Source organism: Lacerta agilis, chromosome 10, assembly GCF_009819535.1.
Source record: "Lacerta agilis isolate rLacAgi1 chromosome 10, rLacAgi1.pri, whole genome shotgun sequence".
NCBI classification, from domain to species: domain Eukaryota; kingdom Metazoa; phylum Chordata; class Lepidosauria; order Squamata; family Lacertidae; genus Lacerta; species Lacerta agilis.
Genome location: NC_046321.1, coordinates 31,543,374 through 31,554,695, shown reverse-complemented (window position 1 = coordinate 31,554,695; position 11,322 = coordinate 31,543,374). Strand labels below are relative to the sequence as shown.

Sequence of the window (11,322 nt, the reverse complement as noted above, 5' to 3'; positions counted from 1 at the left end):
GTACTACCTAGCTGCCAGGCAGTTAAATCTGGTGTGATGCACCCACTGTACCATTTGTCCTTCATTGCTTCCAATAGTATGTAACCAGAGTCCATTGCTCAAATTATTTGGGGGTATGGGGCACTGACCCACCAACCTCAGCCTGACCTCAGCCATCCTTCACCTGCCTGCCTTCTTTCTTACAACTAGCTGTGATTGGCTGTAGCTCCCTTGGACGTTGACCTTCCTGCCTCCCGCCCCACCACATTGGCACCAGTCATGACAGGGGGAAAGGTAAAGGGACCTGAAGGAAATCTACAACCCCCTGAGTCACCTCCTCAGCTGTTGTTGAGATGATGCCCACAGTGGCCTTTGAAAAACAGTAGCTGGGAGGGGGATCATCATCACATCTCCTTTAATTTGAACACTGAGAATAGATATGTTCTGCTACTACGTCATCAGCAAAATGGCTTCCCCAATTAAGATGCCCATGGCAGACACCTACAGTTACCTCATATCAGGTTAGTTTCATACATTGCACCCATTTTGAAGTAATAACACAGAGCAAATTTCATAACCTGTGATGCTTTTTCTACACTCAATGCTGGCCTTGAGCCTGGTTTGGCCGTGGTAAAGTGTATTCGTAGGAAGTGCAGTGTGAACCGGGCCATTTTGGCACCTGAGGTGAACCACAAAATGGCATCCGTTGCCAGAGAAGAAGGGGAAAATAAAGATCTACATCAGGTACAAAGGGGCGAGTGAAGATTTACATTGGGAAGAAAGGTGTGTGTCAAATCAACCTTACCCGATGGTTGAAGGGAATCAAAGACCACAATGGGAGGGAAGAGGCCTGTTCTAAATCAAGCTAGGTGGGTGCAGAGCCCAGGAGACTCCAAGGGCAACTCCACCATTTCCTCCCTAGGAGTAGGAGGACCCCAGCAGCACCTCCTATTTGCCAAGAGGCTGCTGTAGTGGTGACACGGGGTGGGGGGCTACCAAGGTGGTGGCAGATCTGACTTCCAAGGCTTGCACCACAGCCATCGCTGCCACTATGGCGGCAGCTGCGGGCAATGCATTCTTGGAGACCAGATCTGCTGCCCCATGGATCCTACCACCTAAGGCAGTTGCCTTGCCTTGCCTCATAGGTGGGCCGGCTCTGAGTGTGAGTCTGTGCACATATCCTCTGTATATTTTTTTCTTAGCTGATTTGGATGGCAAAACACCTGATTTGTTCAGAAGGATAAGCACTGGAAATTCCTGAGCGTCTGCAGGCATGAGTAGCTTCTGCTCCAGGGATCGAGTGTATAGTACAAAGAAGAGAGAGAACGAGGGAGAGGGAGAGAGACGGAGACTTAAAAGACTGCTCCTCATGGTCACTCTTGAACTTCCTCAGTACATTAACTTAGCTGAATGTTAGGTAAGTATAGAAAGCAATGAAGGGGAGGAGGAGCACAATGGTGTTATTGTTGGCCAGGGGTCTCCCAACAGCCCATATCCTCTTGGTTTCTCAACTCCCAGAGAGGTGCAATTTATTAACTGATTTGATGAATGGTCATGGATTCAACTGTGGGGTGTGGAGAGGCACAGGATCCTTCCCCACCCAGCTGCTGGGGTGACTGTCCTGTTGACGTCAGACATTTTTACCTCATCTCCTGGCACCGGGACGTTATATTTATAACAGCACCAGGAGTAGTGGAACTGGAATAGGCGTGTCCCTACTCCATCATCTTCGCTTTTTTTCCTCATTTGCTTTTAAAGCTGCCCCTAGAGTGTGAGAGAGCAATTTTGCTGCTTGTCTTGCTCGGGGAGAGGAGAACAAGCAGAGCTGAGATTATTTGCCGAGTGGGTGTGCGGCAGGAATTTCCCTGGTTTGCCCTCTGCTACTGAAGAAGACACATCTAGCCGTGGGAGCACAGAGCACACTCAAGGTAAATCAGAGACCACGGCTACCGTGATGGGATAGTAGAGCAGGAGGTTTGTTAAGAGGGAGTCCTGCGGCTCTTTCTCGGCCTGACCCCAGGGCATGCTGCTGTGGTGCAGTTTGTAGCTTCATTTCTGGATTGCTAGTCTCCAGGCGGAATTTTCCTTTCATGTTTTTAGAATTACAAAGACACCCATCAACAGCCGTTCTCTGGCTCTTTCCTAGAATCTGAAAAGTCCAAAAAAAGCCCTTATTTATGCATACGCACTGGTGTGCAAAGCATGCCACGGCCGACACCTTCCCTGTAGGTTTATTTTGCGTTCTCACAGCTAGCAAGTCTTAACTGGAGTACCTGGAATTCTGTTGATTTAGCCCTGCTATTATTAAGCAAGTCGGTGTCCCGTTGGCGTCAATGTGTTCATTCTGTTCAAACACATGCAGCACTGTTTAATTGGTTTGTGGATCTGGCTGTTTGACCTCTAGCTATCAGCTGCATGCGGTTTTCAGATAGCTATACACCCTTAAGTGGAGGGTAGCAAACTAGGCAGTGAATGAAAGATTTGCAGCCTGATAATATGCATGTTTTTTAGGGACGCAGGTGGTGCTGTGGTCTAACCCACAGAGCCTAGGACTTGCAGATCAGAAGGTCGGTGGTTCGAATCCCCACGGCGGGGTGAGCTCCCATTGTTCCGTCCCAGCTCCTGCCCACCTAGCAGTTTGAAAGCACATCAAAGTGCAAGTAGATAAATAGCTACCGCTCCGGCGGGAAGGTAAACGGCATTTCCATGCGCTGCTCTGGTTCGCAAGAAGCGGCTTTGTCATGCTGGCCACATGACCCCGAAGCTGTCTGCTGCCAGCTCCCTCGGCCAGTAAAGCGAGATGAGCGCCGCAACCCCAGAGTCGTCCGCGACTGGACCTAATGGTCAGGGGTAACTTTACCTTTACCTTACTATGCATGTTTACTTGGCAGCAAGTTTGCATAGGTCTACAGCCTTAGTGCTTAAAAGTATTTTTCTTTTTCTCAGAAATGGAGAGAGGGTGGGGGAATGTCTGCGTGGCCATTGTACAACCAAGGCAAGCGCTAATGTTAAAATGATGTATAGGGGTTCTGTATTTGAAAATCTCTCACCAGAAGAAGCAACTTACCATGCATTCAGTCTTTATGGTGAGTTTTCTGTTTTCAGTTATCTGAAGGAATGTCTCTGAGGATAAGGCAGATGGAGGAAAGTGGTGTTCCTGCCTGATGCAGTGTTGACAGTCCTTTGGAGAACGTGCTGCATTTGCCTGCACATGCAGGCACTTGGGGCCTGACTCAAAACATTAAAGTTTGGTGGCCCCCATTTGCCCCGTAATGCCACATTCCATTAGAAGGCAGTGCCAGACCCCAAAGTGAGTGGGGTCAGACCCACACACAATTACGTACTCAACACACACAATCACACACAGAGAGGCGTTTTCCATGGGGAAAAGAGCCATGCATTTGTTTTTCAGCAACTCTGTTCAAGTTTCACCTTCCATTTTTCATTCCTTTGGACTCCCCACTCCGAAAGTTTGTAAAAAAAAAGAGCAGCCCAACAAAGTTTGATTGTGCAGAAGGCAAAAAGAAACCAGTAATGCCCACTGGAGATTACACCGCCAAACTTCAAGCCATGCCATATATAGCTCTTTAGTCTGAACCTTCAAAATGCAATTGCACCCTGAAAATACTATACCTGAGTTACAAAATACACGGGCACCTCTTGCATATTTGCAAGGAATGCAAGTGCAAGCATCCCATCTCCAGGTGTTCTGACCTTTCAGCAGATGGTTGCTCATTTTCAGCTGGCAAACCAAGTAAGCTGGGAAGTGACTATCTGAACTGGGATATTAACTTTTAGTCTTTTGATGGCGTAGGTCAGGCAATGTATGCCTTTTGATTACACGATCCTCACTGTAGTAAATAATATTTTTAAATATAATGGTACTACTAGATTAGTTCACCATATGCCTAGATTCCATAATCCATAACTCAGTTAATTAAATAAGGCTTTATCGGAATCAATTTAAATAATTATTTGATTCCTTTGACATCTCTAAGTAGTGTCTGACTTGGTTCAGCTGTTTTCATGTTATCCCCTTCATAGAACTGTAGGGTTGTAGTCCATTTCTCTCTCTTTTTCAAATCATGCTTTATCATGCTTCTCTTAATTTCTACAGGTCTTCCTTTAAGGCAAGGCACCCACTTTAGGGCTGTTCTGAGGCACCATGGCCTCCCCGCCACTCTGTCCAGGCTTAGATGGAGACTATGACTTCCTCTGTGACACTAAGAACTATTGGGGCATTGTTGTGGAATCCTTTGCTACCGCTGGTGCTGTCGTCACAGTCATCCTGATCACTGTGCTCCTTTTGCTTGTATGTAAAGTCCAAGACAACACAAAGCGAAGCCTGATCCCTGTCCAGTTCCTCTTCCTTCTGGGCACTCTAGGAATCTTCGGCCTCACTTTTGCCTTCATTATAAAGCTCAACGAGAGGACTGCCCCCACCCGCTTCTTTCTTTTCGGGGTCCTCTTCGCCCTCTGCTTCGCATGCCTCCTGGCCCATGCCTTCGACCTCATCAAGCTGGTGAGAGGAAGATGCCCATTTTCGGTACTGACGCTGCTGGTTTTCGCCATCAGCCTGACCACTGTGCAGATTATTATCGCCATACAGTACGTAGCCATCAACAGCCAAGAGCTGAGGGCCCTGAACTCCACGACTGGAATGACAGAAAAGAGCCGCGTGGACTTCGTTCTGCTTCTCATCTACGTGCTTTTCCTGATGGCCCTCCTCTTTGTGGTCTCCACGTTTGTTTTCTGTGGGTCATACAGAAGGTGGAAGAGGCATGGAACACACACCTTCTTCACAGCCCTGTTCTCCATAGGCATCTGGGTGGCGTGGATCAGCGTGTTCATGACAGAGAAAAATCCAGAAAGGGACGATCCCATTATCAGCATTGCTCTGGTAGCTAATGGGTGGGTCTTCCTGATGATATATGTGGTGCCTGAGCTCTGTTTCCTCACCACTCCACGGAAGCCCGGAGACTACCCTCCAGAGAATGATGCCTGCCAGCCCAAAGTCCTGAAAAAAACCTACGGAGTAGAGAATCGAGCCTATGCTCAGGAAGACAACACGCAAGGTATGGCTATCCGTAGCAGTGCCTGTATGTCTGGGACTGGCAAGTGCTTTGTGTGATAGAGCGAGCATCTTTGGCAAGCTAAAAATATTCAGACTGTTTTAGGAATGCCCCTGATTTTTTTTATAAAAAATATCCATGTTTTTAAAGCATTCCCTATGACAGCTTCCCATGCTCTCGTTTGGTGTTGCAAATTACAAAGAGGGCCACACTGGAAGTGTCCTCAGAAAGGCAGGCACTTTTTAGGACAATCCTGGGCCACAGGGCAGGTGGGAGGCCAGTTTCATAGTGTTTCCTGTAATGCAGGCTCACTGCCCCCTAAGTAAATGCTTATATAGCCAATGCCTATATAATGATTTATGACATTCATTTGTCACTTTTCTTTCTTTCTTAAATCTCAAATCAACATGTTGCACGCCATGTGGATCAGGATTCAGTCAGGTCCCAAAATGGGAAATATTTTGGGTGGCTGAAATCCTAGATGCACTTACCTGGGAATAAGGCCCATTAGGGGCATCTAGCCCGGTAGGGTCTACACTGCCAGGGTTCTCTCCCAGTCCTACCTAGAGATGTTGGGGATTAACCCTGGGACTTCTGCATACAAAGCAGATGCTCTCATGGGTGTAGCCAGGATTTTTGTTAGGGGGAGTAGGCCTTTTGTTAAGCGGGGGCAGAACCTCAGTTAGCTTTGTATTTGGGGGGGGGGGCAGCTGTCCCTCCCTGCCCCCCTTTGGCTACACCCATTGATGTTCTGCCTTTGAGCTACAGCCCTTCCTCTATGCAAAAGACAAAGGATTTCATACTGAGTAAATACAAATTTGATTGGGCTGCACAACACACTAGATCAGAGGTTTTCAACCTTTTTGGGTCCATGGCTTCCTTGACCAACTACATTCTTTCTGCGGTACCCCCTTTGGGCTCAGAAGCCCAGTTATGTCACCCCTTGCCTGCAGGGCTGGCAGCCTCTCACCATTTCCCAAACACCCTCCCTTGTGGAGTGTTTCTTCAGCCTCCTCCCCTCTCCTCGGGAGTCCTCTGGGCATCCACAGCTGCTGGCCCAGTCTCTGAGCTGCCCACCCTGCCAGAAAGAGAGGTGCTCCTCACACTGCCCCACAGGGGCCTGGGAGGCACCCCCTGGCCAGCCCCAGAGGCACCATTTGCCTGCAGAGCTTGAAGCCAGGGCTGCTGTAACAAAGAGCCATGCAAGGCTTTGGGAGAGATGCAAGAGGGCGTCAGAGGAGGGAGGGATGGAAGAAGGAACAGAGGCCAGTGTTACCCACAGCACCCTTGACCATCCTTCAAGGCGCCCCAGGGTGCCACGGCTATAGTTCCCAGGATGCTTTAACTGTATTGTGTGTACACAGCTGTTGCTGTAGATGGTTGTCTGGAATCAAATCGAATTGGCTTTGTTTTTGTGGCAATATTAAATACACTTACTCACTGCCTCCCCTTGCTTGTCTTTTTCAGTTCCAGATGCAAACAGGGGTCCTTCATATCCTCCATATTCAACTCACTTCCAGCTGCAGGTAAATACACGATCTTTGATTTTCAGTACTGGAGTGATTCATTGCAATGCAACTTCATTTAATAGAGTGGCCTACCGGGGAATTTCAAAATGTTTGGATAATTATTAAACATTGTCGTGTTGGTGGTGGAGCTGCCGCTCACAGGAGATTATGTGGTATTGGGACTGTGTGGGACACAGAGAACAACTCAGCTAACAAGCTGCATTTGATGCCTGGGTAATGCGAGTTCATTTTGGCTGCACCGAGACAACAGAATAGTTTATGTTGGGGCAGGTTATAGAATTGGCTGTAAACTGCAGAATGCTTGATGCAGTTGCTTAGTGGGCCCTGTATGTAATGTCCCAGCCAACCTGGGATCACTCAGCGAGTGTTTTAATGCCACTGCTGATATTACTAGGGACAAACAAAGTCAAGTATGAGTGAAGGCAATGCTTCCTTCTGATCACATGGTTGTTAACCAGTCAGGAATGTGTGCCTCTCCCCTCTAAGCAGTCAAAGATGATTGCTGTGGAGTTGATGAGTCTCTGTGCTTATAGCGAATGGTGGACGAGTTGCTTCTTCTCTAAACAGGCAAAGAAAGAGAGGGGATTGTGGGGAGCTTCCATGCCCAAACTTCAAACGGAAGATGCCAGTAATTGGAGAAGGAGGGTTTGGGATCACACTGAAGCACTTTATTCACCTTATGCAGCATTCTAGAAAAATAATTAAAGGGGAATCAGTTTTTGCACCTACCAAAAGCTTTCATGACCCCAACCCAACCCCATTGGCTCAAGTATATTTCCATGCAAAACTAACCATGTGGTAATGTATCTAGCATGCAATTTTGTCTGGACGGGTTCTCTCAAAAGGCCTGTCACATCAGGAATCACAGACTATAGACTTGAGTTTGGCTGACCCTTACCCCCCGATTAACAAAGGATTTCCCTATACATTGCATTACCCAGGCTCACTTCCAGTATAAGTGACCCAAGCACTGGATTTCTTCTAGGTCTTGAGAAAATTTGGCCACTACCAATCTGCCACTGCAAAAGTTGCAGCAGGGGGCCCTGAGTCTCTTCCTCAACCTAGTTAAAAAGCAGTTTTGCTTCCTCAAAAGGAACATCCAACAGAACATATGTCACTTAAAAACCTTATAATTCCACTTCCTTCCTTCCTCTTTTTTTGCCTAGAACCTTGAGCCCCAGCAGGATTTCTCCATCCCACGGCCAAAAACCAGAACCAGCCCATACCAAGAGTATTCTGGAGGGAAAGGTGTCAAGTAGCCGCCCTGCTATGAATGCCAGAGAAGCCGTTCTGAGTCGGTGGAGGTGCTGGAAATCATCAAGGATATAGCGGTGCTTCAGTTTTTATTAAATCAGGGACAGAACTCAGCGCTGCAGCGCAAGAAGGAAGATGCCTGTCTTTTTCTCCTGCACACCTTTTATCTCTGCCTTCGTACACTTGGCACTTTATAATGTTTTCTTTTACCGTGTTCCTTCATTTAATGAATTGCTGCAGGCTTTTTTTGAGGTAGCCTCTCACCTTGTGTGGTTACAATCATGCCACTCTTGCTACCTTGCCTTCTGCCACCCAAGTGCTGAGGGAGAAGGTCTAAAGCATGGATCTTTCTCGATAGACATCTCGATGTGGTTTAGACCCCTGATTTGCACAGGATTCTATTTCACCCGGTGGGGGGGGGCAGCCCATAAATTGGGGGACGGACAGTGAGCCTAGCTATGCTCTTCCCCTTACACAGCTGCAATTGCTTAAGGGGCAATCTCCCAAACAGGGCTTATGGCTTCTCTCTGTTCCACAGAGACTTCTATACCTCAGCATTTAGCCCAAGCTCGTTTTCCCCCTCACAATACAAACAGGAAAGATTATATCCACCCCATTCACTCGTGGGGTTCACTGTGAGTAAAATGTGAGTAAAAAGGGAGTATTCTTGGCCCAGGCCACATCCCTGAAATGTATGCATTTGCGTTTTCTCCTAACCCCCCCCCCCCCCCGGCCTTTGCATTTTGAAGCATTGGAATTTGCAGGAATATTCGATGATAACTGTACCATTTGGAAGCCTGAGAAATCTCCGAATGCCTTCCTTTTAAGAGGTGGCCTGTATCAGGGACTGTCTTTAGTCCTACGTGCAATGCCAGGCCCATATAGCACTGCTGTCCTCAAATCCGATCAAATCCCCCCTGCCTGCTTTCGTGGAACTGAGTCACAAAGGGCCCAAACAAAAACAAAACAGTTTTAAAGGCAGGAAATCACAGTATTTTTAAAAGTGAACTGTCTATAGATCTGCTTTAAACACAGGAAGAAAGCAGAGGGAGGGGAAAGAAACAGGTTTTAAAACTGTGTACAGTTTTGAATTAGGTTTCTTTACAGACTTCCTGCTTCTGCCATTGATGCCTAATCATTCCCCTGTTGAGACTTCCAAGCCCACTGAGCGTGCTTAGGGGACCTAACATTATGACTGTTGGGAGATGGGGAGATTGCTCTGCTTTGCACAGGACAATCCTGCAGTTTGAAGGCAGTGGTGTGTGGCAGCATAGACACAGGATAGTAGATTAGAATAATTATCTCTAAATATGCATCTCCTCCTATAAATTAGCACATGCAAATTTTATGTGCTGTTGTGTAGAGAGGACCGTTGACTACATGTAATTTTGTTGTTGTGCAGACACAAACATAAGGAAGTCCTCTGAGTGTGTGAACAGTGGTGTGAACAACCAAAACAATGCATTATCAGCGGCATGGGGGGGGAAGGTTTGCAAGAAGTTGAGGGATGGGATGGGCAAACTGATGCATGGCCATCTCCTACCAGAGCTACATGAGAGATAAACATGATCTCTTGAAGTCAGCATGGCAACAACTCTACAGAGAGCAGTTAGTCAAACCCTGGGGGGGGGGGGATGCTGATCTTCTCAGCATGGGTTTCTGCCTGTCATTATTAGCAGATTCCAGTGATAGAGAAAGGGAAACTTTGGAAGCATAATGGTGGTGGTGGAGGGAATTCATTGAATGCCACTAAGGCTGCAATCCTATACAGTACATACTCACTTACTCTGGGATCAGCCTCATTCAACTCAGTGGGGTTTCCTGTAACTCTTTTACCACTGTTAATGAAAAAGCATTTTAGGACATACTAATGATAACCTGTAGCAAAATGTTGCATATTGGAGCGCTGCTGTTCAGGATTCCTCCCACTCTACTCCACTCTTTACCCCCTGTCCTGGTTTTCCATTCTCTTTCCTGCAAGAGCCAGTCGCAATTTTATGGTCACTAAGCTTGCCCAGTCTCCTCATTGTGCTTTTGGAGAGGTGGTTTCCTCCTAAGAGTTTCACACCTTCCTGGAGATTTTCTATACTTCTGCAAACCTTGGGGTTCCTGCTGATAGTTTCCCTCTTGGTGCAGTTTTTGGCTATATAAAGACCAGCACATAATAGTATTAAGATTGCTATTATATGATTGCTTTATATGATGACTGCAGATGGGGAAGAACACTGGCGATCACAAGCCTTACCCATATGGCAAACATTTCCAGGAAGTTGTTTCAGATTTTAATGGGGAGTTGGGGGAACAATTTTACAACTGGCTCAAGAAAAATAAGACACAATCCAGAGAAAGTCAAGCTTCTTTTTCCATTGATTATAATGGGATACGTTAGTCCTGTGCTTAACAATGCTCCCATTAAAATCCATTGGGGGGGGGGGAGTGCACAATTTTGCTCCTTAACCTGTGGTAAAGGATTCTTCAGGTTTTGTTTTTGCTTGTGAGCTTGTAAATGTATTATATTATTATTTATTGGTTTATTTCTCATACCACATGGAACACATTGGTCTGCATTTAATAAATAATTATAGATGGTGTGTATTGATAATGTATTTTTTTGACAATTTCTGTTCATGGTAAATAATAATAATAATAATAATAATAATAATAATAATAATAATAAATTTTTATTTATACCCCGCCCTTCCCCGCCAAACCGGGCTCAGGGCGGCTAACACCAATAAAATCACAACAAAAACATAAAACAGTTCATATCCATCAAATGCACTCTGCATAGGTATGAAGACCACAGCAGGGTTTCAAGATACTATGTTGTGTGTGTGTGTGTGTGTGTGTGTGTGTGTGTTGGGTGGTGCTGTGGGTTAAACCACAGAGCCTAGGGCTTGCTGATCAGAAGGTTGGCAGTTCAAATCCCTGCAATGGGGTGAGCCCCCGTTACTCCGTCCCTGCTCCTGCCAACCTAGCAGTTTGACAGCACGTCAAAGTGCAAGTAGATAAATAGGTACCACTCTGGTGGGAAGGTAAACAGCATTTCTGTGTGCTGTTCTGGTTCTCCAGAAGCGGCTTAGTCATGCTGGCCACATGACCTGGAAGCTATACACCGGCTCCCTCGGCCAGTAAAGCGAGATGAGCGCCGCAATCCCAGAATCATCCGCAACTGGACCTAACGGTCAGGGGTCCAGTCTACTTGCACTTTGACGTGCTTTTGAACTGCTAGGTTGGCAGGAGCAGGGACCGAGCAACGGGAGCTCACCCTGTCACGGGGATTCGAACCGCCGACCTTCTGATCAGCAAGCTCTAGGCTCTGTGGTTTAACCCACAGCGCCACCCGCGTCCCGCTGTAGGAAGTAGAAGAGTTGGAGGGCAGATGAAAAGAGGTGAGACAAAGGAAAGCAAGGGAACTTGCCTCTATAGCAGGGGTGGCTGATGTGGTGCTCTTCAGACATTATGCGAATGCAACTCTCATCAGTGTT

At 46.9% G+C, this 11,322-nt stretch overlaps 1 protein-coding gene across 1 annotated transcript; it reads left to right on the top strand.

Annotated features, from left to right (window-relative positions):
- The first annotated feature begins 1,355 nt into the window (after positions 1-1,355).
- LOC117054349 (retinoic acid-induced protein 3-like) lies at positions 1,356-8,531 on the top strand. Its single transcript, XM_033163079.1, has 4 exons — positions 1,356-1,907; positions 4,097-5,054; positions 6,519-6,577; positions 7,747-8,531. Exons 2-4 carry the CDS (start codon positions 4,145-4,147, stop codon positions 7,837-7,839), a joined length of 1,062 nt encoding a protein of 353 aa, XP_033018970.1. The 5' UTR covers positions 1,356-1,907; positions 4,097-4,144; the 3' UTR covers positions 7,840-8,531.
- Positions 8,532-11,322: the final 2,791 nt, after the last annotated feature.